Source organism: Bombina bombina, chromosome 3 (genome assembly GCF_027579735.1).
Source record: "Bombina bombina isolate aBomBom1 chromosome 3, aBomBom1.pri, whole genome shotgun sequence".
Taxonomy (NCBI): Eukaryota; Metazoa; Chordata; class Amphibia; order Anura; family Bombinatoridae; genus Bombina; species Bombina bombina.
Genome location: NC_069501.1, coordinates 1,138,151,352 through 1,138,177,079, shown reverse-complemented (window position 1 = coordinate 1,138,177,079; position 25,728 = coordinate 1,138,151,352). Strand labels below are relative to the sequence as shown.

The 25,728-nt window shown below is 41.3% G+C and overlaps 1 protein-coding gene across 1 annotated transcript in view; it reads left to right on the top strand.

The window, feature by feature from the left end:
• Positions 1–25,728, top strand: part of SKA3 (spindle and kinetochore associated complex subunit 3) — a 668,958-nt gene that overhangs the window by 439,453 nt on the left and 203,777 nt on the right. Inside the window, exon 7 of the mRNA XM_053708518.1 lies at positions 4,957–5,141. Coding sequence (XP_053564493.1) covers positions 4,957–5,141 — 185 coding nt within the window. The remainder of the gene's footprint in view (positions 1–4,956; positions 5,142–25,728) is intronic.

Sequence of the window (25,728 nt, the reverse complement as noted above, 5' to 3'; positions counted from 1 at the left end):
CTAGGGCTGTGACTTCCTCATGGGCATTTAAAAACGATGCTTCTGTTGAACAGATTTGCAAGGCTGCAACTTGGTCGACTCTTCACACTTTTTCCAAATTTTCCAAATTTGATACTTTTGCTTTCTCTGAAGCTGTTTATGGGAGAAAGGTTTTCAAGCAGTGGTGCCTTCCGTTTAGGTTCCCGTCTTGTCCCTCCCTTTCATCCGTGTCCTGTAGCTTTGGTATTGTATCCCACAAGTAAGGATGAAATCCGTGGACTCGTCATATCTTGTAAAAGAAAAGTAAATTTATGCTTACCTGATAAATGTATTTATTTTACGATATGACGAGTCCACGGCCCACCCTGTCATTTCTAAGACAGGTATGTTCTTATTTTTATTAAACTTCAGTCACCTCTGCACCTTTGGCTTTTCCTTTCTCTTCCTAACTTCGGTGGAATGACTGGAGGGGGAGGGAAGGTTGGAATTATATATACAGCTCTGCTGTGGTGCTCTTTGCCACTTCCTGCTAGCAGGAGGTTTAATCCCACAAGTAAGGATGAAATCCGTGGACTCGTCCTATCGTAAAAGAAATAAATTTAAGCATAAATTTCCTTTTCTCTTTATTTTCAGTTTTGCTTCTTTTGTAGTCATGTCTGTACCCTCATGTTATATGACTGACTCATTGGAAGAGACCCCCAGGGAACACACTGCAGGCCAAGAACATACTGCAGGCCATTATCCCTGTTTATTATGCAAAACTGTTACAGTGGATCAAGTAACTAATTGTGTCCCACAGCTCCAATTCACAACCCATAATCCTGCCAGTATGGCACTTGGCAGACATTTAGTGCCCATGCCTATTTATGTAGCTCAGGGGGATTCCATTAAATTTTCTCCAGAGTTTCAAACAAGTCTTCAAAAGACTATGACGGGGTTTTTAGAGGCTATCCCCAACCATGTAAGCGTAATCGAGAATCAGCAGATTTACCTCACACACCTGATCCAATAAATGAGCTGGAGATTAAATCCACGTTTAGTTTTAAATTGGACCATATCCGCTTCCTGCTTCAGGAGGTTTTAAATACTGTAAAACTATCAGAACCAAATACAGAAGATTTCAAGCCTGTAAATAAGTTGAATCAGGTTTTTAAAACTCTTCCCAAAACGCCTAAGGCATTTGAAGCACCAGATTGGTTACAGAATATATTCTCTTTCTCAGATGGTTTCCGATCAATCTTCTGAGGATATTCACAACTGCTTTAAATACCTTAATATGGCTAATTATTTAATGTATGATGCAGTCTTTGACATTATCAGAATTGATGTCAAGAATATGTTCATTGCTGTTTTATTAAGGAGAGCTTTCTGGCTTAAATATTAGTCAGCTGATAATAGGCTATTATCAGTCCCATTTTTTTAATCAGAATTGGATTCTATTTCAAACTTGTCATTGGGGGGAAAAAGGGGTTTATCTACGTCAGGACAAAAAGTCTAATAGGAAGTACAAACAAATCAAATCATTTTTGTTCCTTTTGCTCCGTTATAGATCAAAAGTCCCCATCCAACTAGAAGTCTGAATCCTCCAAGCCTTCCTGGAAGATTGTATCTTTGTATTTTCTTGCTCTAAGAACAAACAGACGAAAGAGACCAATTCAAATCAGAATTCTGCATGAAGGGATGGCCCCCCTTTCCAGAAGATCTTCTGGTAGGAGGCAGATTTCGATCAGTTCAGGATCCTTTTGTTCTCAATATTATATCTCAGGGCTACCACCAGACCTCCCCAGTTTCATCTGTCTTACGTTCCAAAGGATTTTGTAAAGGCTGCTGCCTTTGTCCAATGTGTTCAAGAGTTAGAGGATATGGGAGTGATCCAACCTGTTCCAATCTCTCAACAGGTACAGGGTTTCTATTCTAACCTCTTCATTGTCACAAAGAAGGTAGGCACCTATTCGTCCTATCATGGACCTAAAGACAAATTCACAAGAATCATTTCCAGTTTCTAAGATTTGCTTTTCTCAAAAAAACATTACCAATTTGTGGCCCTCCCCTTCGGTCTGGCCACAGCCCCTCACATCTTCACAAATGTATTAGGGGCTCTCTTAGCGGTGATCCATTGCCCCTTATTTGGACGATATTTTGGTCCAAGCTCTATCTCTTTCTCTGGCTACTGCTCATTCCCACAGAATGGTATCTTTCTTTTAGGAACATGAATGGGAAATCAATGTCCCCAAAAGTTCTTTATCACCAGCCACAAGGCTTTTTTTCTGGGAGTGATAATAGACTCTGTTCAAATGCACTTGTTTCTCACAGATACTCGCAGAACCAAACTTCAGACTGCCTGTCGTTCCCTACGGCTCATTCTCCATTTGTTGCACAGTGTATGGAAGTAGTGGGTCTTATGGTTGCAGCTTCAGACACAATACATTTTTCTTGCTTCATCCTCTCCAATTGTCCATGCTTCAACAGTGGTCAATGAATTGTTTCCATATAGCAGGTAGAACTATGCGAGAGGTATCTCACATTCTGTCTTGGGCAGAGAAAAAAACACTTAACCCTATCATCCATTCAGATTCCAGGAGTGAACCACTTGGGAAGCAGATTACCTAAGTTGTCAGTCCGTCCATCCAGAAGAATGGTCTCTTCATCAGGATGTATAGATCAATTAGTCCTGAGGTTGAGTCTTCCAGAAATAGATCTAATGGCGTCCAAATTTAATCACAAACTTCTAGTTTATTGGGCCAGGTCAAGAGATTCAAGAGCTCACATGATAGATGCTCTAGTCTGTCCTTGGAACTTTCGTCTGGCCTATCTATTTCCTTTGTGCTTCTTCCAAGAGTCATTGCCAGAATAAAACAGGAATCGGCTTCTGTAATTTTTATAGCTCTGGTGTGGCCCCACAGAACTTGGTATGCTTGGTATGGTAATTCAGATGTCATCCCTTCCTCTATGGGCTCTACCCCTAAGGAAAAGTCTGCTGTCTCAAGGACCTTTGTATCATCTGGATCACAAATCTCTAAATTTGACGACGTTGAGGTTGAACGCCTAGTGCTCAAATACATGGTTTCTTAGATTCTGTTATCTCTTCTGTACTGCAAGCCCGAATTCCTGTGATGCAGAGAATTTATTGTAAGATTTGGAAAGCTTACTCTCATTGCTGTTCTTCTAGAGGTTTCTGCTGGAAATCTTTTAGAATCCCCAGAATTCTTCAGTTCCTTCAGGATGGACTAAATAAGTGTATATCGGTTAGACCTTTAACCCTTTGAGTGCTGAGCACAGGCTTTTAAGCAGCATGCCCCCATTTCCCTATACTGTCCATTGTAATTTTTAAATAAAGTTGCGCGGTGATGTCATCACATCATTGCGCGTGACGTCACCACGCAAAACGTGAAGCCCCGGCGATGCCTGTCACTATACAGGCCAGATTGCCTGGGTTGGAGTCAGTGGAAGCCCCCAGATTGCCCTCAAGTTGGGTGAGTGCTAGCTACGGCTCTGAGCCGTCGTCAGCACCTGACTGGGACAATTTGCGACGACTCAGAGCCGTCGTTAGCACTCAAAGGGTTAAAGGGTCAGATCTTAGCATTATCTGTTTTGTTTCACAAGAAGCAGGCTAAGTTGCCTGATCAAACCTTTGTTCAAACCTTGGAGAGAATTTGCCCTTTTATTAGGCCCATTTCTTCCCCTTGGAATTTGATTCTTGTTCTTTCTGTTCTGCAACGTGCCCCCTTTGAACCTATGCATTCTCTGGACCTTAAGTTATCATGGAAGGTTCTCTTCTAGCCATTTCTTACGCTAGAAGATTTTCTGAATTGTCAGCTTTGTCTTCTGATTGCCCCTTTTTGATTTTTCATGAGGATAAAGCAGTTCTCCAGACTAAATATTATTGTCTCCCGAAGGTTGTGTCTTCAGAAAATATAAATCAGGAGATTGTTGTCCCTTCTCTGTGCCCAAATCCTTCTAACTCTAATGTAGTCAGAGACTTAAAATTTTATCTTGAGGCTACTAAAGATTTTCAGGTCCCAGAAAGGGTTAAAAGGCTACAGCTTTGGCATCATGCCTTAAGCAGACTATTTTTAAGGCTTACTTGGCTGCAGGAAAACCGCCTCCAAAAATAGTAACTATTCATTCTACTAGGACTGTATCTACTATTTAGGCCTTCAAAAAAAAAAAAAATGACGCCTCCTTGGAACAGAAGGTGGCAACTTGGTCTTCTCTGCATACCTTTTTAATAATTTTTATTATTTTGATATTTACGCTTCTCCTGAAGCTGCTTTTGGCAGGAAAGTCCTTCAGGCCGCAGTATCTTGCAAGTAGGAACTGCCATCATTTTGTCCCGCCGATCCTTAACATAGACTCTCATCATCTTACGAAAGATAACAGAATTTATACTTACAGATACATTTCTTTCTTTTGGGATGATGAGATTCCATAGGACCCCCCCAGTTTTTTTTACTATACGGGCGACAGTTCTTATTTGCACCTCTTAACGCTGCTTTCTGTCTTTCCTGCCTTTTTTCTCTCTCCTCTGCTCGGTTATATGTAAACTGATTGGGGAGAGGAGGTGGGAAGGATTAAAGCTCTTGTGAGGGTTCTTGATTTCCTAGTGGCAGGAAAAATATCCCACATGTTATGGACATTTATGGACTCTCATCATTCAGAAAGAAATGTATCGGTAAGTATAAATTCTGTTTTTGTACTTATATATATTTAGGAATTCTGTGTTGTTAATTGCTGATATATGTGTATACATAAAATGTCCTTTTAATACTAATTGGACTGGTAGCTATTGTGCTGCTGACTAGCATTTTCCCCATACTTGTAATCTTTGTGATCTTTTTCAAACAAGTTAAATATACACAAGTTAGTTACAAATAGCAATTTTATTTTTTTAAGAAAAAAATAATAATTTTGTTCTTAGGCAGTTGGATACCATCATACTTTTAAGGTCCATTATTAAAATGTTTTTCTTCATTTTAGACTCTCTGGTTGTGGACTCTCCTCTGCCACCTATATTTTGTACTCCAGGGCTGAAGACTCGCCAGAAACAAATCAGTGCAGAGCTTATGGAAACCTTTAAGGAGAAGGAGCAAGGCATGGTTAAAAACTCAGATACCCCACCTTTACCTGCATTTGAAACTACCTGGTTAAAAAGTGATGGCATGGTAAGGAATTTACACATGATTAAACGATATGACTAGCTTTGAACAATGCATCTCACTGGGGTGTATTCCAGCTCATTAAAAAGCCAGGTAAACAGTCATTGCTTTTTGCAGGGTTTAAAATGTTAGTCCATTTCATCTCCCTAGAGGCTATAGCTCAAATTTCACACTTAACCCCTTAATGACCGCAGCACTTTTCCATTTTCTGTCCGTTTGGGACCAAGGCTATTTTTACATTTTTGCGGTGTTTGTGTTTAGCTGTAATTTTCCTCTTACTCATTTACTGTACCCACACATATTATATACCGTTTTTCTCGCCATTAAATTGACTTTCAAAAGATACCATAATTTTCATCATATCTTATAATTTACTATAAAAAACATTATAAAATATGAGGAAAAAATGGAAAAAAACACATTTTTTCTAACTTTGACCCCCAAAATCTGTTACACATCTACAACCACCAAAAAACACCCATGCTAAATAGTTTCTAAATTTTGTCCTGAGTTTAGAAATACCCAATGTTTACATGTTCTTTGCTTTTTTTGCAAGTTATAGGGCCATAAATACAAGTAGCACTTTGCTATTTCCAAACCACTTTTTTTCAAAATTAGCGCTAGTTACATTGGAACACTAATATCTTTCAGGAATCCCTGAATATCCATTGACATGTACATATTTTTTTTTAGAAGACATCCCAAAGTATTGATCTAGGCCCATTTTGGTATATTTCATGCCACCATTTCACCGCCAAATGCGATCAAATAAAAATTTTTTTTCACTTTTTCACAAATATTTTCACAAACTTTAGGTTTCTCACTGAAATTATTTACAAACAACTTATGCAATTATAGCATAAATGGTTGTAAATGCTTCTCTGGGATCCCCTTTGTTCAGAAATAGCAGACATATATGGCTTTGGCTTTGCTTTTTGGTAATTAGAAGGCTGCTAAATGCCCCTGCGCAAAATACGCGTATTATGCCCAGCAGTGAAGGGGTTAATTAGGGAGCATGTAGGGAGCTTCTAGGGTTAATTTTAGCTTTAGTGTAGTGTAGTAGACAACCCCAAGTATTGATATAGGCCCATTTTGGTATATTTCATGCCACCATTTCACTGCCAAATGCCAAATGCGATCAAATTAAAAAAAACGTTAATTTTTTCACAATTTTAGGTTTCTCACTGAAATTATTTACAAACAGCTTGTGCAATTATGGCACAAATGGTTGTAAATGCTTCTCTGGGATGCCCTTTGTTCAGAAATAGCAGACATATATGACTTTGGCGTTGCTTTTTGGTAATTAGAAAGTCGCTAAATGCTGCTGCGCATCACACGTGTATTATGGCTAGCAGTGAAGGGGTTAATTAGGTAGTGTGTAGGGAGCTTGCAGGGTTAATTTTAGCTTTAGTGTAGAGTTCAGCCTCCCACCTGACCCCTCCCAAACAGCTCCCTTCCCTCCCCCACCCCACTATTGTCCCCGCCATCTTAAGTACTGGCAGAAAGTCTGCCAGTACTAAAATAAAAGATCTTTTATTTTTTTTAAAAGAAAAAAAAAAAGCATATTTACATATGCTGTGTTTAGGATCCCCCCTTAGCCCCCAACCTCCCTGATCCCCCCCAAAACAGCACAATCAAATGTTTATTTCTTTTTTATTTTTTTTATTTTTTCTGTAGTGTAGCTTCCCCCCCCCCCCCCCCCACGGACCAACCCCCACCACCTAAATAACGAATAAGGTTTTTTTAAAAAAATTACTGGTCCCACTTTTATTTTGGGACACATTTTTTTCTGTAGTGCAGCGGTCCCCACCCGGTCCCTGCCCCGGCGCGCCCGGACTTGCACGCCCACGATCCCGCCCCCCTCCACATGACCAGGGCCATCGATGGCCGCCACCCACCTCCCACACCGGCTCCCACCCACCAACGATACCGGCCATCGATGTCCGGTGCAGAGAGGGCCACAGAGTGGCTCTCTCTGCATCGGATGGCCATCTAAGGTTATTGCAGGATGCCTCCATATCGAGGCATCACTGCAATAACCGGAAAGCAGCTGGAAGCGAGCAGGATCGCTTCCAGCTGCTTTCCACACCGAGGACGTGCAGGGTACGTTCTCAGGCATTAACTGCCTTTTTTCTGAGGACGTACCCTGCACGTCCTCGGTCATTAAGGGGTTAAAGGGACAGTCTAGTCAAAATTAAACTTTCATGTTTCATATAGGGCATGCAAATTTAAACAGCTATCCAATTTACTTTTATCATCAAATTTGCTTTGTTCTCTTGGTATTCTTTGTTGAAAACTAAACCTAGGTAGGCTTATGCTAATTTTGAAGCCCTTGAAGGCTGCCTCTTATCTCAGGGCATATTGACAATTTTCACAGCTAGACAGTGCTACTTCATGTGTGCCATATTGATAAAATATTGAGTCAGCACCGATTTTGCTAAAATGCAAGTTTGTCAAATGAACGGAGATAAGGGGGCAGTCTGCAGAGGCTTAGATACAAGGTAATCACATAGGTAAAAAGTATATTAATATAACTGTGGAGTGGGTAATAAAGGGATTATCTAAAAGAATACAAATTACGGAGTAGACTGTCCCTTTAAGTAGCCTTAGTTTGCCTGCTTACTTACTGCACAGTGATTGGTTACACCAGTCCACAAGTTGCTTTAATAGGCCACAATAAAAGGATATAAAAACACTCTTTTGGGTTTTCAGGTGTATTCCTGGACATTGTATCAACAAAGTGAAGCTTTTAACTGTTTTTAAAACATTTATTTTGTATGCATCTTTTTTTTTTCTCATTTGTGTTAACTTTATTTTGCTCTTTATATTGTAGGCATAATTTTAGTGGTTTTACTGTTTCAAACATCTGCTCCACTAATGGCTTGGGGGCTTGGAATGGGGGCTAATTAAACATTTTAGTTTCTTTCATGTAATTGGCAAGAGTCCATAAACTAGTGACGTATGGGATTTACAATCCTACCAGGAAGGGCAAAGTTTCCCAAACCTCAAATTGCCTATAAATCCACCCTCACCCCACCCACAATTCAGTTTTACAAACTTTGCCTCCTATGGAGGTGGTGAAGTAAGTTTGTGCTTGATTTTTATGTTTTCTTCTGTGATAAGCAGCTCTAAGCATTCTGAAGCCCAATTCCTCTGAGTACAGTGTTTGTCAGAGGGATGTGAAGAGAGTATCGCCTGTTTTTATGGTTTTCCTCATGGGAAATCTTTTCAATGGTTCTCTGATATCGGTCGTAGGGATTCATCTCCTACCTCCCTTTTCACATCGACGATATACTCTTATATACCATTACCTCTGCTGATAGCTTTCAGTACTGGTTTGGCTATCTGCTATATGTTGATGGGTGTCTTTCGGTAAGTATGTATCATTATTTTGACACACTCAGCTATGTTTTGGCGCTTTATGTTTTAATATAAAGTTTTAAATATATGTATTTTACTTACATTTGCAATGAGTCAGGTCTATGTGTATTTCCCTTTGCAGTCCAGCAGTTTCGTTATGGGAATCATGTTTAGGAAGTTTGTCTTACCTGGGGTATAGTCTTTTCTCTTGTTAAGTGTATCCAGTCCACGGATCATCCATTACTTGTGGGATATTCTCCTTCCCAACAGGAAGTTGCAAGAGGATCACCCACAGCAGAGCTGCAATATAGCTCCTCCCCTCACTGCCATATCCAGTCATTCTCTTGCAACTCTCAACAAAGATGGACGTAGTAAGAGGAGAGTGGTGTATTATAGTTAGTTTTTTAACTTCAATCAAAAGTTTGTTATTTTTAAATGGTACCGGAGTGTACTGTTTCATCTCAGGCAGCATTAGAAGAAGAATCTGCCTGTGATTTCTATGATCTTAGCAGAAGTAACTAAGATCCATTGCTGTTCTCACAGGACAGGAGTGAGGTAACTTCAGAGAGGGAAAGGCGTGCAGGTTTTCCTGCAATAAGGTATGTGCAGTTAATATTTTTCTAGGGATGGAATTTGCTAGAAAATGCTGCTGATACCGGATTAATGTAAGTAAAGCCTTAAATGCAGTGATAGCGACTGGTATCAGGCTTATTAATAGAGATACATACTCTTATAAAAGTGTAATATAAAACGTTTGCTAGCATGTTTAATCGTTTTTATATATGTTTGGTGACAAAACTTATTGGGGCCTAGTTTTTTTCCACATGGCTGGTTTGATTTTTGCCTAGAAACAGTTCCTGAGGCTTTCCACTGTTGCAATATGAGTGGGAAGGGCCTATTTTAGTGCTTTTCTGTGCAGCTAAAAATACTGACAGAGACATTCAGCTTCTTCCTGCATGATCCAGGACATCTCTGAAGGGATTAAAAGGCTTCAAAGTTGTGTTTGAGGATGGTAACAATCACAGTAGACTGTGGCAGTTGTTGTGACTGTGTTTAAAAAAACGTTTTTGTCATTTATTATTCTGTTTTTGTTATTAAGGGGTTAATCATCCATTTGCAAGTGGGTGCAATGCTCTGCTGACTTGTTACATACACTGTAAAAATTTTGTTAGTGTAACTGCCTTTTTTCACTGTTATTTCAAATTTTGTCAAAATTTGTTTCTCTTAAAGGCACAGTAACGTTTTTTTATATTGCTTGTTAACTTGCTTTAAAGTGTTTTCCAAGCTTGCTAGTCTCATTGCTAGTCTGTACAAACATGTCTGAAACAGAGGATACTTGTTCATTATGTTTAAAAGCCATGGTGCAGCCCCATAGGAGAATGTGTACTAAATGTATTGATTTCACCTTAAACAGTAAAGATCAGTCTTTATCTATAAAAGAATTGTCACCAGAGGGGTCTGTCGAGGGGGAAGTTATGCCGACTAACTCTCCCCACATGTCGGACCCTTCGCCTCCCGCTCAAGGGACGCACGCTAATATGGCGCCAAGTACATCAGGGACTCCCATAGCGATTGCTTTGCAGGACATGGCTGCAATCATGAATAATACCCTGTCAGAGGTATTATCCAGATTGCCTGAATTGAGAGGCAAGCGCGATAGCTCTGGGGTTAGACGAGATACAGAGCGCGTAGATGCTGTAAGAGCCATGTCTGATACTGCGTCACAATATGCAGAACCTGAGCACGGAGAGCTTCAGTCTGTGGGTGACGTCTCTGAATCGGGGAGACCTGATTCAGAGATTTCTAATTTTAAATTTAAGCTTGAGAACCTCCGTGTATTGCTTGGGGAGGTATTAGCTGCTCTGAATGACTGTGACACAATTGCAGTGCCAGAGAAATTGTGTAGGCTGGATAAATACTATGCAGTGCCGGTGAGTACTGATGTTTTTCCAATACCTAAAAGGCTTACAGAAATTATTAGTAAGGAGTGGGATAGACCCGGTGTGCCCTTTTCCCCACCTCCTATATTTAGAAAAATGTTTCCAATAGATGCCACTACACAGGACTTATGGCAGACTGTCCCTAAGGTGGAGGGAGCAGTTTCTACTTTAGCAAAGCTTACCACTATTCCGGTTGAGGACAGTTGTGCTTTTTCAGATCCAATGGATAAAAAAATTAGAGGGTTACCTTAAGAAAATGTTTATTCAACAAGGTTTTATTTTACAGCCCCTTGCATGCATTGCGCCTGTCACTGCTGCGGCGGCATTCTGGTTTGAGGCCCTGGAAGAGGCCATCCATACAGCTCCATTGACTGAAATTGTTGACAAGCTTAGAACTCTTAAGCTAGCTAACTCATTTGTTTCTGATGCCATTGTTCATTTGACTAAACTAACGGCTAAGAATTCCGGATTCGCCATCCAGGCACGTAGGGCGCTATGGCTCAAATCCTGGTCAGCTGATGTGACTTCAAAGTCTAAATTACTTAACATTCCTTTCAAGGGGCAGACCTTATTCGGGCCTGGTTGGAAAGAAATTATTGCTGACATTACTGGAGGTAAGGGTCATACCCTTCCTCAGGACAGGGCCAAATCAAAGGCCAAACAGTCTAATTTTCGTGCCTTTCGAAATTTCAAGGCAGGTGCAGCATCAACCTCCTCTACTTTAAAACAAGAGGGAACTTTTGCTCAATCCAAGCAGGCCTGGAAACCTAACCAGTCCTGGAACAAGGGCAAGCAGGCCAGAAAGCCTGCTGCTGCCTCTAAGACAGCATGAAGGAGCGGCCCCCTATCCGACAACGGATCTAGTAGGGGGCAGACTCTCTCTCTTCGCCCAGGCGTGGGCAAGAGAGGTTCAGGATCCCTGGGCGTTGGAGATCATATCTCAGGGATATCTTCTGGACTTCAAAGCTTCTCCTCCACAAGGGAGATTTCACCTTTCAAGATTATCTGCAAACCAGATAAAGAGGCATTCCTAAGCTGCGTACAAGATCTCCTTGTAATGGGAGTGATCCATCCAGTTCCGCGGACGGAACAAGGACAGGGGTTTTATTCAAATCTGTTTGTGGTTCCCAAAAAAGAGGGAACCTTCAGACCAATTTTGGATTTAAAGATCCTAAACAAATTCCTCAGAGTTCCGTCATTCAAGATGGAAACTATTCGAACCATTTTACCCATGATCCAAGAGGGTCAGTACATGACCACAGTGGACTTAAAGGATGCCTACCTTCACATTCCGATTCACAAGAATCATCATCAGTTCCTGAGGTTTGCCTTTCTAGACAGGCATTACCAATTTGTAGCTCTTCCATTCGGGTTGGCTACAGCCCCAAGAATTTTTACAAAGGTTCTGGGCTCACTTCTGGCGGTCCTAAGACCGCGAGGCATAGCGGTGGCTCCTTACCTGGACGATATCCTGATACAGGCGTCAAGCTTTCAAATTGCCAAATCTCATACAGAGATAGTTCTGGCATTCCTGAGGTCGCATTGGGTGGAAAGTGAACGAAGAAAAGAGTTCTCTATCTCCTCTGACGAGGGTTTCCTTCCTAGGGACTCTAATAGATTCTGTAGAAATGAAAATTTACCTGACGGATTCCAGGTTATCAAAACTTCTAAATGCTTGTCGTGTTCTTCACTCCATTCCGCGCCCCACGGTGGCTCAGTGCATGGAAGTAATCGGCTTAATGGTAGCGGCGTTAGACATAGTGCCATTCACGCGCCTGCATCTCAGACCGCTGCAATTATGCATGCTCAGTCAGTGGAATGGGGATTACACAGATTTGTCCCCTCTACTAAATCTGGATCAGGAAACCAGAGATTCTCTTCTCTGGTGGTTATCTCGGGCCCATCTGTCCAAGGGTATGACCTTTCGCAGACCAGATTGGACAATTGTAACAACAGATGCCAGCCTTCTAGGTTGGGGTGCAGTCTGGAACTCCCTGAAGGCTCAGGGTTCATGGACTCAGGAGGAGAAACTCCTCCCAATAAATATTCTGGAGTTAAGAGCAATATTCAATGCTCTTCTGGCTTGGCCTCAGCTAGCAACACTGAGGTTCATCAGATTTCAGTCGGACAACATCACGACTGTGGCTTACATCAACCATCAAGGGGGAACCAGGAGTTCCCTAGCGATGTCAGAAGTCTCCAAGATAATTCGCTGGGCAGAGACTCACTCTTGCCACCTGTCAGCGATCCATATCCCAGGTGTAGAGAACTGGGAGGCGGATTTTCTAAGTCGTCAGACTTTTCATCTGGGGGAATGGGAACTCCATCCGGAGGTGTTTGCTCAATTGGTTTTTCGTTGGGGCAAACCAGAATTGGATCTCATGGCGTCTCGCCAGAACGCCAAGCTTCCTTGTTACGGATCCAGGTCCAGGGACCCAGAAGCGGCACTGATAGATGCTCTAGCAGCGCCTTGGTTCTTCAACCTGGCTTATGTGTTTCCGCCGTTTCCTCTGCTCCCTCGTCTGATTGCCAAAATCAAACAGGAGAGAGCATCGAAGATATTGATAGCGCCTGCGTGGCCACGCAGGACCTGGTTTGCAGACCTAGTGGACATGTCATCCTTTCCACCATGGACTCTGCCTCTGAGACAAGACCTTCTAATACAAGGTCCTTTCAATCATCCGAATCTACTTTCTCTGAGACTGACTGCATGGAGATTGAACGCTTGATCCTATCAAAGCGTGGCTTCTCCGAGTCAGTAATTGATACCTTAATACAGGCACGAAAGCCTGTCACCAGGAAAATTTACCACAAGATATGGCGTAAATATCTTCATTGGTGTGAATCCAAGAATTACTCATGGAGTAGGGTTAGGATTCCTAGGATATTGTCCTTCCTCCAAGCGGGTTTGGACAAAGGATTATCAGCTAGTTCTTTAAAGGGACAGATTTCTGCTCTGTCTATGCTTTTACACAAGCGTCTGGCAGAAGTTCCAGACGTTCAGGCATTTTGTCAGGCTTTAGTTAGAATTAAGCCTGTGTTTAAACCTGTTGCTCCTCCATGGAGCTTAAACTTGGTTCTTAAAGTTCTTCAAGGGGTTCCGTTTGAACCCCTTCATTCTATTGATATCAAACTTCTTTCATGGAAAGTTCTTTTTCTGATGGCTATTTCCTCGGCTCGAAGAGTCTCGGAGTTATCTGCCTTACATTGTGATTCTCCTTATCTGATCTTTCATTCAGATAAAGTTGTTCTGCGTACAAAACCTGGGTTTTTACCTAAGGTGGTTTCTAACAAGAATATCAATCAAGAGATTGTTGTTCCATCATTATGTCCTAATCCTTCTTCAAAGAAGGAACATCTTTTGCATAATCTAGACGTAGTCCGTGCCTTGAAGTTTTACTTACAGGCTACTAAAGATTTTCGCCAACATCTAACCTGTTTGTTGTTTACTCTGGACAGAGGAGAGGTCAGAAGGCCTCGGCAACCTCTCTTTCTTTTTGGCTTCGGAGTATAATCCGTTTAGCCTATGAGATTGCTGGACAGCAGCCTCCTGAAAGGATTACGGCTCATTCTACTAGAGCTGTGGCTTCCACTTGGGCCTTTAAAATGAGGCCTCTGTTGAACAGATTGCAAGGCTGCAACTTGGTCTTCCCTTCATACTTTTTCCAAATTTTCCAAATTTGATACTTTTGCTTCGTCGGAGGCTGTTTTTGGGAGAAAGGTTCTACAGGCAGTGGTTCCTTCCGTTTAAGTTCCTGCCTTGTCCCTCCCATCATTCGTGTACTTTAGCTTTGGTATTGGTATCCCACAAGTAATGGATGATCCGTGGACTGGATACACTTAACAAGAGAAAACATAATTTATGCTTACCTGATAAATTTATTTCTCTTGTAGTGTATCCAGTCCACGGCCCGCCCTGTCCTTTTCAGGCAGGTCTAAATTTTAATTAAACTACAGTCACCACTGCACCCTATGGTTTCTCCTTTCTCGTCTTGTTTCGGTCGAATGACTGGATATGGCAGTGAGGGGAGGAGCTATATAGCAGCTCTGCTGTGGGTAATCCTCTTGCAACTTCCTGTTGGGAAGGAGAATATCCCACAAGTAATGGATGATCTGTGGACTGGATACACTACAAGAGAAATAAATTTATCAGGTAAGCATAAATTATGTTTTTTTTCTTCAATTTGACTTGTTTTTTCTTGGAAAACTTGTAAGTAAATTAGGCTCGCAAGGGCACAAAATGCTGTTATTTATTGCATCATTCTTGGCGCAAGAAATTTTTTTGGCGCGAATGTGCGTCTGTCATGACGCAAGTTCGTAATTTCCTGCGTCTTAGTTGACGCTAGGTTGTTTGGCACGAAATTGTGTTTGACGCGAGTTGCGTCATTTCCGGATGTTTGTTGGCGCCAAAAAAATTCTTAACTTCCTTTTGTGTTGTGCGTCATACTTGGCACCAAAAAAAATTCGTTTTATTTTACCTCACTTCCTATATGCTCCTTGCCTTCTTTATGCTCAGAGGGCTATGCTATTTGCTTTTTTTTTGCCAATTTTAGCATTTGCATTTCTTTCATGTAATTGGTAAGAGTCCATGAGCTAGTGACGTATGGGATATACAATCCTACCAGGAGGGGCAAAGTTTCCCAAACCTCAGAATGCCTATAAATACACCCCTCACCACACCCACAATTCAGTTTTACAAACTTTGCCTCCTATGCAGGTGGTGAAGTAAGTTTGTGCTAAGATTTCTACGTTGATATGCGCTTCTCAGCATTTTTGAAGCCCGTTTCCTCTCAGAGTACAGTGAATGTCAGAGGGATGTGAAGGGAGTATCACCTATTGAATGCAATGGTTTTCCTCACGGGGATCTATTTCATAGGTTCTCTGTTATCGGTCATAGAGATTCATCTCCTACCTCCCTTTTCAGATCAACGATATACTCTCATATTCCATTACCTCTACTGATAACTGTTTCAGTACTGGTTTGGCTATGTGCTATATGTGGATGGGTGTCTTCAGGTAAGTATGTTTTCATTACTTAAGACACTCTCAGCTATGGTTTGGCACTTTATGTATTTATATAAAGTTCTAAATATATGTATTGTACTTATATTTGCCATGATTCAGGTTTCAGTATATTTCCTTTTGCAGACTGTCAATTTCATATCTGGGAAATGCATTTTTTATAAATTTATTTTTTACCTGGGGTGTAGTTTTTTTTCAATTGACTGTAATTTTTCAAATTCGCGGTCAGAATTAGGCTCGCGAGGGCGCAAAATGCAAAAATTTATGGCGTCATTCTTGGTGCAATATTTTTTTGGCGCGAAATTACGTTAGTTGACGCAATTCGTCATTTCCGGCGTCTTAGTTGATGCCGGGTCCTTTCACAAGGTTGCGTCATCTATGACCCAAGTGTGTCATTTCCGGACGTTTTTGGCGCCAAAAAATATTTTCCTGTTTGTTTTGCATCATACTTGGCGCCAAATATTTTCATTATTTTAGATCCCATTCCGATTTGCCTCTTGCTTTTTTCTATGTCAGAGGGCTATTCTGTTTGCATTTTTTCCCATTCCTGAAACTTGCCATATAAGGAAATTGATAATTTTGCTTTATATGTTGTTTTTTTCTCTTGCATTTGCAAGATGTGTCAATCTGATCCTGTCTCAGAATTCACTGTTGGATCCCTGCTGCCTGATAACAGTTCTGCCAAAGCTAAGTGCATTTGTTGTAAACTTGTGGTGATTATACCTCCAGCTGTGGTTTGTAATAGTTGTCATGATAAACTTTTACATGCAGAAAATGTATCCATCAGTAGTAGTTCATTACCTGTTGCTGTTCCCTCAACATCTAATGCACAAGATATACCTGTAAATTTAAAATAATTTATTTCTGATTCTATTCCGAAGGCTTTGTCTGCCATTCCGCCTTCTAATAAACGTAAAAGGTCTTTTAAAACTTCTCATAAGGATGATGAAATTTCAAATGACCAGCAACATACTGAATTATCCTTCTCTGATGAGGATCTATCTGATTCAGAAGATCCTGCCTCAGATTTTGACACTGTTAAATCCTCTTATTTATTTAAATTGGAGTATATTCGTTCTTTGTTAAAAGAAGTGTTGATTACATTGGATAAGGAGGAAACTAGTCCTCTTGATATTAAAACTAGTAAACGTTTAAATTCTGTTTATAAACCTCCTGTGGTTATTCCAGAGGTTTTTCCAGTTCCTGATGCTATTTCTGATATGATTTCGAAGGAATGGAATAAGCCTGGCACTTCTTTTATTCCTTCTTCAAGGTTTAAAAAATTGTATCCTTTGCCAGAAGTTAGATTGGAGTTTTGGGAAAAGATCCCCAAAGTTGATGGAGCTATCTCTACTCTTGCTAAACGTACTACTATTCCTACGGAAGATAGTACTTCTTTTAAAGATCCTTTAGATAGGAAACTTGAATCTTATCTAAGGAAAGCTTATTTATTATATTCAGGTCATCTTCTTAGGCCTGCAATTTCTTTGGCTGATGTTGCAGCTGCTTCAACTTTTTGGTTGGATACTTTAGCGCAACAAGTATCGGATTATGATTTGTCTAGCATTGTTAAGTTGATTCAACATGCTAATAATTTCATTTGTGATTCTATTTTTGATATTATCAAAATTGATGTTAAATCTATGTATTTAGCTATTTTAGCTAGAAGAGCTTTGTGGCTCAAATCTTGGAATGCTGATATGACTTCTAAGTCCAGATTGCTATCTCTTTCTTTCCAAGGTAATAAATTATTTGGTTCTCAGTTGGATTCAATAATTTCAACTGTTACTGGGGGGAAGGGAGTTTTTTTGCCTCAGAATTAAAAAAACCTAAGGGCAAATCTAAAGCTTTTAACCGTTTTCGTTCCTTTCGACAAAATAAGGAACAGAAACCTAATCCTTCCTCCAAGGAATCTGCTTCCAATTGGAAGCCTTCTTCAAATTGGAATAAATCCAAGCCATTTAAGAGATCAAAACCAGCCTCCAAATCCGCATGAAGGTGCGGCCCTCATTCCAGTCCAGCTGGTAGGGGGCAGATTAAAAATTTTCAAAGATGTTTGGATCAATTCGGTCCAAAATCTTTGGATTCAGAGTATTGTCTCTCAGGGGTACAGAATAGGATTCAGAGTAAGACCGCCGGTGAGAAGATTTTTTCTCTCACGCATTCCGGTAAACCCAGTAAAGGCTCAGGCTTTTCTGAAGTGTGTTTCAGACCTGGAGTTGTCAGGGGTAATCATGCCAGTTCCGTTTCAGGAACAGGGTCTGGGGTTTTATTCAAATCTATTCATTGTCCCAAAGAAAGAAAATTCATTCAGACCAGTTTTGGATCTAAAGATTTTGAATCGATATGTAAGAGTACCAACTTCAAAATGGTGACTATAAAGACTATTCTACCTTTTGTTCTGCAAGGGCATTATATGTCCAGAATAGACTTACAGGATGCATATCTTCATATTCCGATTCATCCAGATCACTATCAGTTCCTGAGATTCTCTTTTCTAGACAAGCATTACCAATTTGTTGCTCTTCCTTTTGGCCTAGCGACAGCTCCAAGAATCTTTTCAAAGGTTTTAGGTGCCCTACTCTCTGTAATCAGAGAGCGGGGTATTGCGGTATTTCCTTATTTGGACGATATCTTGGTACTTGCTCAGTCTTTACGTTCTGCAGAATCTCACACGAATCAACTAGTGTTGTTTCTTCGAAGACATGGTTGGAGGATCAATTTACCAAAATGTTCTTTGATTCCTCAGACAAGGGTAACCTTTTTAGGTTTCCAGATAGATTCAGTCTCCATGACTTTGTCTCTAGCAGACAAGAGACGTTTGAAATTGGTTGCAGTCTGTCGGAACCTTCAGTCTGTCATTCCCTTCAGTAGCTATGTGCATGGAAGTTTTAGGTCTCATGACTGCAGCATCGGACGCGATCCCCTTTGCTCATTTTCATATGAGACCTCTCTAGCTTTGTATGCTGAACCAATGGTGCAGGGATTATACAAGGATATCACAATTAATATCCTTAAATCCCAATGTTCGACTTTCTCTGACTTGGTGGTTAGATCACCATTGTATAATTCTAAGGGCCTCTTTTGTTCGTCCAACCTTTACTGTGATCACAACAGATGCGAGTCTCTCAGGTTGGGGAGCTGTTTGGGGATCTCTGACAGCTCAAGGAGTTTGGAAATCTCAAGAGGCGAGATTACCAATCAATATTTTGGAACTCTGTGCGATTCTCAGGGCTCTTCAATTTTGGACTCTGTTGAAGAGAGAACCGTTCATTTGATTTCAGACAGACAATGTCACAACTGTGGCATATGTAAATCATCAGGGTGGGACTCACAGTCCTCAAGCTATGAAAGAAGTATCTTGGATACTTGTTTGGGCGGAATCCAGCTCCTGTCTAATTTCTGATTTTCATATCCCAGGTATAGACAATTGGGAAGCGGATTACCTCAGTCGTCAGACTTTATATCCGGGAGAATGGTCTCTCCACCCAGATGTGTTTTATCAAATTGTTCAGATGTGGGGGCTTCCAGAAATAGATCTCATGGCCTCTCATCTAAACAAAAAACTTCCCAGGTACCTGTCCAGGTCCAGGGATCCTCAGGCGGAAGCCGTGGATGGATTGACACTTCCTTGGTGTTATCAACCTGCTTATATTTTCCCGCCTATAGTTCTTCTTCCAAGAGTGATCTCCAAGATCATCATGGAGCAATCGTTTGTGCTGCTGGTAGCTCCAGCATGGCCTCACAGGTTTTGGTATGCGGATCTTGTTCGGATGTCCAGTTGATAACCTTGGCCACTTCCAGTAAGGTCAGACCTTCTATCTCAAGGTCCGTTTTTCCATCAGGATCTCAAATCATTAAATTTTAAGGTATGGAGATTGAACGCTTAGTCATAGAGGTTTCTCTGACTCAGTGATTAATACTATGTTGCAGGCTCGTAAATCTGTTTCTAGAAAGATTTATTATCAAGTTTGGAAGACTTACATTTCATGGTGTTCTTCTCATAACGTCTCTTGGCATTCTTTTAGAATTCCTAGAATTTTACAGTTTCTTCAGGATGGTTTGGATAAAGGTTTGTCTGCAAGTTCATTGAAAGGACAAACCTTTTGCTCTTTCTGTTTTATTTCATCGAAAGATTGCTAAACTTCCTGATATTCATTGTTTTGTGCAGGCTTTGGTTCGTATCAAGCCTGTCATTAAATCAATCTCTCCTCCTTGGAGTCTTAATTTAGTTTTAAAAGGCTTTACAGGCTCCTCCGTTTGAGCCTATGCATTCTTTGGACATTAAACTACTTTCTTGGAAAGTGTTGTTTCTTTTGGCCATCACTTCTGCTAGAAGAGTTTCTGAATTATACGCTCTCTCTTGTGAATCTCCTTTTCTTATTTTTCATCAGGATAAGGCGGTTTTGCAGACTTCATTTAAATTCTTACCTAAGGTTGTGAATTTTAACAACATTAATAGAGAAATTGTTGTCCCTTCCTTGTGTCCTAATCCTAAGAATTCTTTGGAGAGATCCTTACATTCTTTGGATGTGGTAAGATCTTTGAAATGTTATGTTGAAGCTACTAAAGATTTCAAGAAGACTTCTAGTCTATTTGTGATATTTTCTGGTTCTAGGAAAGGTCAGAAGGCTTCTGCTGTTTCCTTGGCTTCGTGGTTAAAGTTTTTGATTCGTGGGCTTTTAAGAATGAAGCTTCAGTTGATCAGATTTGCAAATAAAAACAGCAATTTTCCGCTAAAAAAATTCTTTGCATACATTTACTAAATTCTACCATTTTGATGTATTTGCCTCTTCGGAAGCAGTTTTTGGTAGAAAAGTTCTTCAGGCAGCTGTTTCAATTTGATTCTTCTGCTTTTGATTTAAGTTTTTTCCTTTCATTTATGAGAATAAACCTATATTTTGGGTTGTGGATTAATTATTTTTAGCGGAAAATTGCTGTTTTTATTTTTTTCCTTCTTTCTCTAGTGACTCTTGCGTGGAGTTCCACATCTTGGGTATTGCTATCCCATACGTCACTAGCTCATGGACTCTTGCCAATTACATGAAAGAAAACATAATTTATGTAAGAATTTACCTGATAAATTCATTTCTTTCATATTGGCAAGAGTCCATGAGTCCCACCCCCTGTTTTATGGTGGTTATGATTTTTTTGTATACAGCACAATTATTTCCAAATTCCTTTGTTGATGCTTTTTACTCCTTTCTTTATCACCCACTACTTGGCTATTCGTTAAACTGAATTGTGGGTGTGGTGAGGGGTGTATTTATAGGCATTTTTAGGTTTGGGAAACATTGCCCCTCCTGGTAGGATTGTATATCCCATATGTCACTAGCTCATGGACTCTTGCCAATATGAAAGAAATTAATTTATCAGGTAAGTTCTTAAATAAATTATGTTTTTTTCCCATTCCTGAAACTGCTATATGTGGAAATAAGATATTTCTGTTTAATGTTATTTTTCTTTTTTTACATTTTACAAGATGTCTCAATCTGATCCTGTCTCAAAAGCTGTTGTAGGAACTATGCTGCCTGAACACAGTTCTACCAAAGCTAAGTGTATCTGTTGTAAGCTAGTGGAGATTATATCTCCAGCTGTAAAAGGTTTCTATTAGTGCTAGTACAGTATCTGTTGTTCCTTCAACATTTAAAGTACATGATATCCCTGTTGATATGAAAAATTATATTGCTGACGCGATACTGAAGGCTATGGCTGCTATACCGCCTTCAAATAAACGTAAAAGGTCTTTCTTTCTAATGACATGGTGAGTCCACAGATCATCATAATTACTATTGTGAATATCACTCCTGGCCTGCATGAGGAGGCAAAGAGCACCACAGCAAAGCTATTAAATACCACTCCCCTTACCCACAACCCCTAGTCATTCTCTTTGCTTGTAGTGCTCGGAGGTGGTAAAGTTAGGTGTCTGATTCTTCTATCAAGAGTTTATTTCTCTTGTAAAGGTGTATCCAGTCCACGGGTTCATCCATTACTTGTGGGATATTCTCCTTCCCAACAGGAAGCTGCAAGAGGACACCCACAGCAGAGCTGTCTATATAGCTCCTCCCCTAACTGCCACCCCCAGTCATTCTCTTGCAGCTCTCGACAAGAAAGGAAGTATCAAGAGAGATGTGGTGACTTAGTGTAGTTTTTACCTTCAATCAAAAGTTTGTTATTTTTAAACGGTACCGGCGTTGTACTGTTTTACTCTCAGGCAGAAATTAGAAGAAGAATTCTGCCTGGAGGTTTGATGATCTTAGCGGTTTGTAACTAAGGTCCATTGCTGTTCTCACACATAACTGAAGAGTATGGAAAGAAAACTTCAGTTGGGGGGACGGTCTGCAGATTGCCTGCTTTGAGGTATGTTCAGTATATTTTTTTCTAGAGAGATGATAAGGTCTAGAAAATGCTGACAGTGCCTGGTATATTTAAGGTAAGCCTGATACAGTGATTTAACAACAACTAGAATCATGCTTGCAAAAAGGGATAATATTCATGTTAAAACCTATATTACTTAGTGTAAAGACGTTTGCATGATTTATAAATAAAAACGTTTTTTCTCTGAGGGTGATAAATCTTTATTAGGGGCCTAATTTCCACATGGCTTGTTAGATTACTCCTAGGAGTACTTTTCTAAGGCCCTCTGACTTTGAGTGCATGGTGGGAGGGGCCTAATTTCGTTTTCAGTCTGAGACATCCAGCTTCCCTGAAGGAGTCCTCTGGCTTATAGGACCTCTATAGAGGGTTTTGTTCCTGCAAAAATAGTTTTTAAGGGCAGGTAGGAGCCACAGCAGGGCTGTGGCAGTGTGTTTGACTGTTTGTTAACAGGTTTTAAGTTTTTCTAATTCATTTTTGGGCCTAAGGGGTTAATGATCCATTTGCAAGTGGGTGCAATGCTGCTTTAGTCCCTTATACACACAGTAAAAATTTCGTAGAGTTTACTACTTTTTTTCACTGTTTTGCAGTTTATGTGGTAGTTTTCTTCTCTTAAAGGCACAGTACCATTTTTTATTATTGCTTTTTTCACATTTATTAAAGTGTTTTCCAAGCTTGCTGGTCTCATTACTAGTCTGTTAAACATGTGTGACATAGAGGAAACTCCTTGTTCATTATGTTTAGAAGCCATTGTGGAACCCCCTCTTAGAATGTGTACCAAATGCACTGACCTTTCTATAAGTTATAAAGACCATATTATGGCTTTTAAAGATTTATCACCTGAGGTTTCTGAGACTGACAAAAGGGAGGTTATGCCATCTAGCTCTCCCCATGTGTCAGAACCTATAACTCTCGCTCAAGGGACGCCAAGTACATCTAACGCGTCCAATGCGTTTACTTTACAAGACATGGCGGCAGTTATGAATCATACCCTCACTGAGGTATTGTCGAAACTACCAGGGTTACAAGGAAAGCGAGACAGCTCTGGGGCTAGAACAAATACAGAGCTCTCTGACGCTTTAGTAGCTATGTCTGATATACCCTCACAATGTGCAGAAGTTGAAGCAGGAGAGCTTCTATCTGTGGGTGACTTCTCTGATTCAGGGAAGGCGTTACTTCAGTCTGACTCTGAAATGACAGCATTTAAATTTAAGCTTGAACACCTCCGCGTGTTGCTCAGGGAGGTTTTAGCGACTCTGGATGACTGTGACACCATTGTAGTCCCAGAGAAATTGTGTAAAATGGACAAATACTTTGCAGTACCTGTTTACACTGATGTTTTTCCAATCCCTAAGAGGTTTTCAGAAATTATTACTAAGGAATGGGATAGACCAGGTGTGCCGTTCTCTCCCCCTCCTGCTTTTAAGAAAATGTTTCCTATAGATGCCGCTACACGGGACTTGTGGCAGACGGTCCCTAAGGTGGAGGGAGCAGTCTCTACCCTAGCTAAGCATACAACTATTCCTGTCGAGGACAGTTGTGCTTTCCTAGATCCTATGGATAAGAAATTAGAGGGTTTCCTTAAGAAAATCTTTATACAACAAGGTTTTATTCTCCAGCCTCTTGCATGCATTGCCCCAGTCACTGCTGCAGCGGCTTTCTGGTTCGAGTCTCTGGAGGAGGCTTTACAGGTAGAGACCCCGTTGGATGATATCCTTGACAGGCTTAAAGCTCTTAAGTTAGCCAATTCATTTATTTCTGACGCCGTTTTTCATTTAACCAAGCTAACGGCTAAAAATTCAGGTTTTGCCATTCAGGCATGTAGGACGCTATGGCTTAAATCCTGGTCAGCTAATGTCACTTCAAAGTCTAAACTTCTCAATATCCCCTTCAAAGGGCAGACCCTATTTGGGCCTGGACTGAAGAAGATCATTTCTGATATTACTGGAGGAAAAGGCCACGCCCTTCCCCAGGATAGGTCCAACAAGTTAAGGACCAAATAGACTAATTTTCGTTCCTTTCGAAACTTCAAGAGTGGCGCAGCTTCATCTTCCTCTTCTACAAAACAAGAGGGAAATTTTGCCCAGTCCAAGCTAGTCTGGAGACCTAACCAGGCTTGGAACAAGGGGAAACAGGCCAAAAAGCCTGCTGCTGCCTCTAAGACAGCATGAAGGAGTAGCCCCCGATCCACCCAGGCTTGGGTAAGAGACGTCCAGGATCCCTGGGCTCTGGAGATTGTTTCCCAGGGATATCTTCTGGATTTCAAAGCTTCATCTCCAAAGGGGAGATTTCATCTCTCTGCAAACCAGATAAAGAGAGAGGCATTCTTACATTGCGTTCAAGACCTACTAGTTATGGGAGTGATCCACCCAGTTCCAAAGGAGGAATAGGGGCAGGGCTTCTATTCAAATCTGTTTATAGTTCCCAAGAAAGAGGGAACTTTCAGACCAATCTTGGATCTCAAGATCCTAAACAAATTTCTCAGGGTCACATCCTTCAGATGGAGACTATTCGAACAATCCTACCTATCATCCAGGAGAGTTAATATATGACTACCGTGGATTTAAAGGATGCTTATCTACATATTCCGATACACAGGGATCATCATCAGTTTCTCAGGTTCGCCTTCCTAGACAGGCATTACCAGTTTGTGGCTCTTCCCTTTGGGTTAGCCACGGCACCAAGAATCTTTACGAAGGTTCTATGGTCCCTTCTGGCGGTTCTAAGACCGCGGGGTATAGCAGTAGCCCCTTACCTAGACGACATCCTGATACAGGCGTCAACTTTTCAAATCGCCAGGACCCATACGGACATTGTTCTGGCATTCCTAAGGTCTCACGGGTGGAAGGTGAACGAAGGAAAGAGTTCTCTCTCACCTCTCACAAGAGTTTCCTTCCTAGGAACTCTGATAGATTCTGTAGAAATGAAGATTTTTCTGACAGAGGTCAGGTTGTCAAAGCTTCTAACTTCCTGCCGTGTCCTTTATTCCACTTCTCAGCCGTCAGTGGCTCAGTGTATGGAAGTAATCAGCTTAATGGTAGCGGCAATGGACATAGTTCCATTTGCCCGCCTACATCTCAGACCACTGCAACTTTGCATGCTCAATCAGTGGAATGGGGATTACACAGATTTGTCCCCTCTGCTAAATCTGGATCAAGAGACCAGGGATTCTCTTCTCTGGTGGCTATCTCGGGTCCATCTGTCCAGGGGAATGAGTTTCCGCAGGCCAGAATGGACTATAGTGACGACAGATGCCAGCCTTCTGGGCTGGGGCGCAGTCTGGAACTCCCTGAAGGCTCAGGGTTCGTGGACGCAGGAGGAAGCCCTCCTTCCGATAAACATTCTGGAACTAAGAGCGATATTCAATGCTCTTCAGGCTTGGCCTCAGCTAGCTGCGGTCAGGTTCATCAGATTTCAGTCGGACAACATCACGACTGTAGCCTATATCAACCATCAGCGGGGAATAAGGAGCCCCCTGGCAATGTTGGAGGTTTCAAAGATAATTCTATGGGCAGAGGTTCACTCTTGCCATCTCTCAGCTATCCATATCCCAGGAGTAGAGAACTGGGAGGCGGATTTTCTAAGTCGGCAGACTTTTCATCCGGGGGAGTGGGAGCTCCATCCGGAGGTATTTGCGCAGTTGATCCAACTTTGGGGCAAACCAGAACTGGATCTCATGGCGTCTCGTCAGAACGCCAAGCTTCCTTGTTACGGGTCCAGGTCCAGGGTTCCCAAGGCAGCGCTGATAGATGCTCTAGCAGCGCCCTGGTCCTTCAGCCTGGCTTATGTGTTTCCACCATTTCCTCTGCTCCCTCGTCTGATTGCCAAGATGAAGCAGGAGAGAGCTTCGGTGATCTTGATAGCCCCTGCTTGGCCACGCAGGACTTGGTATGCAG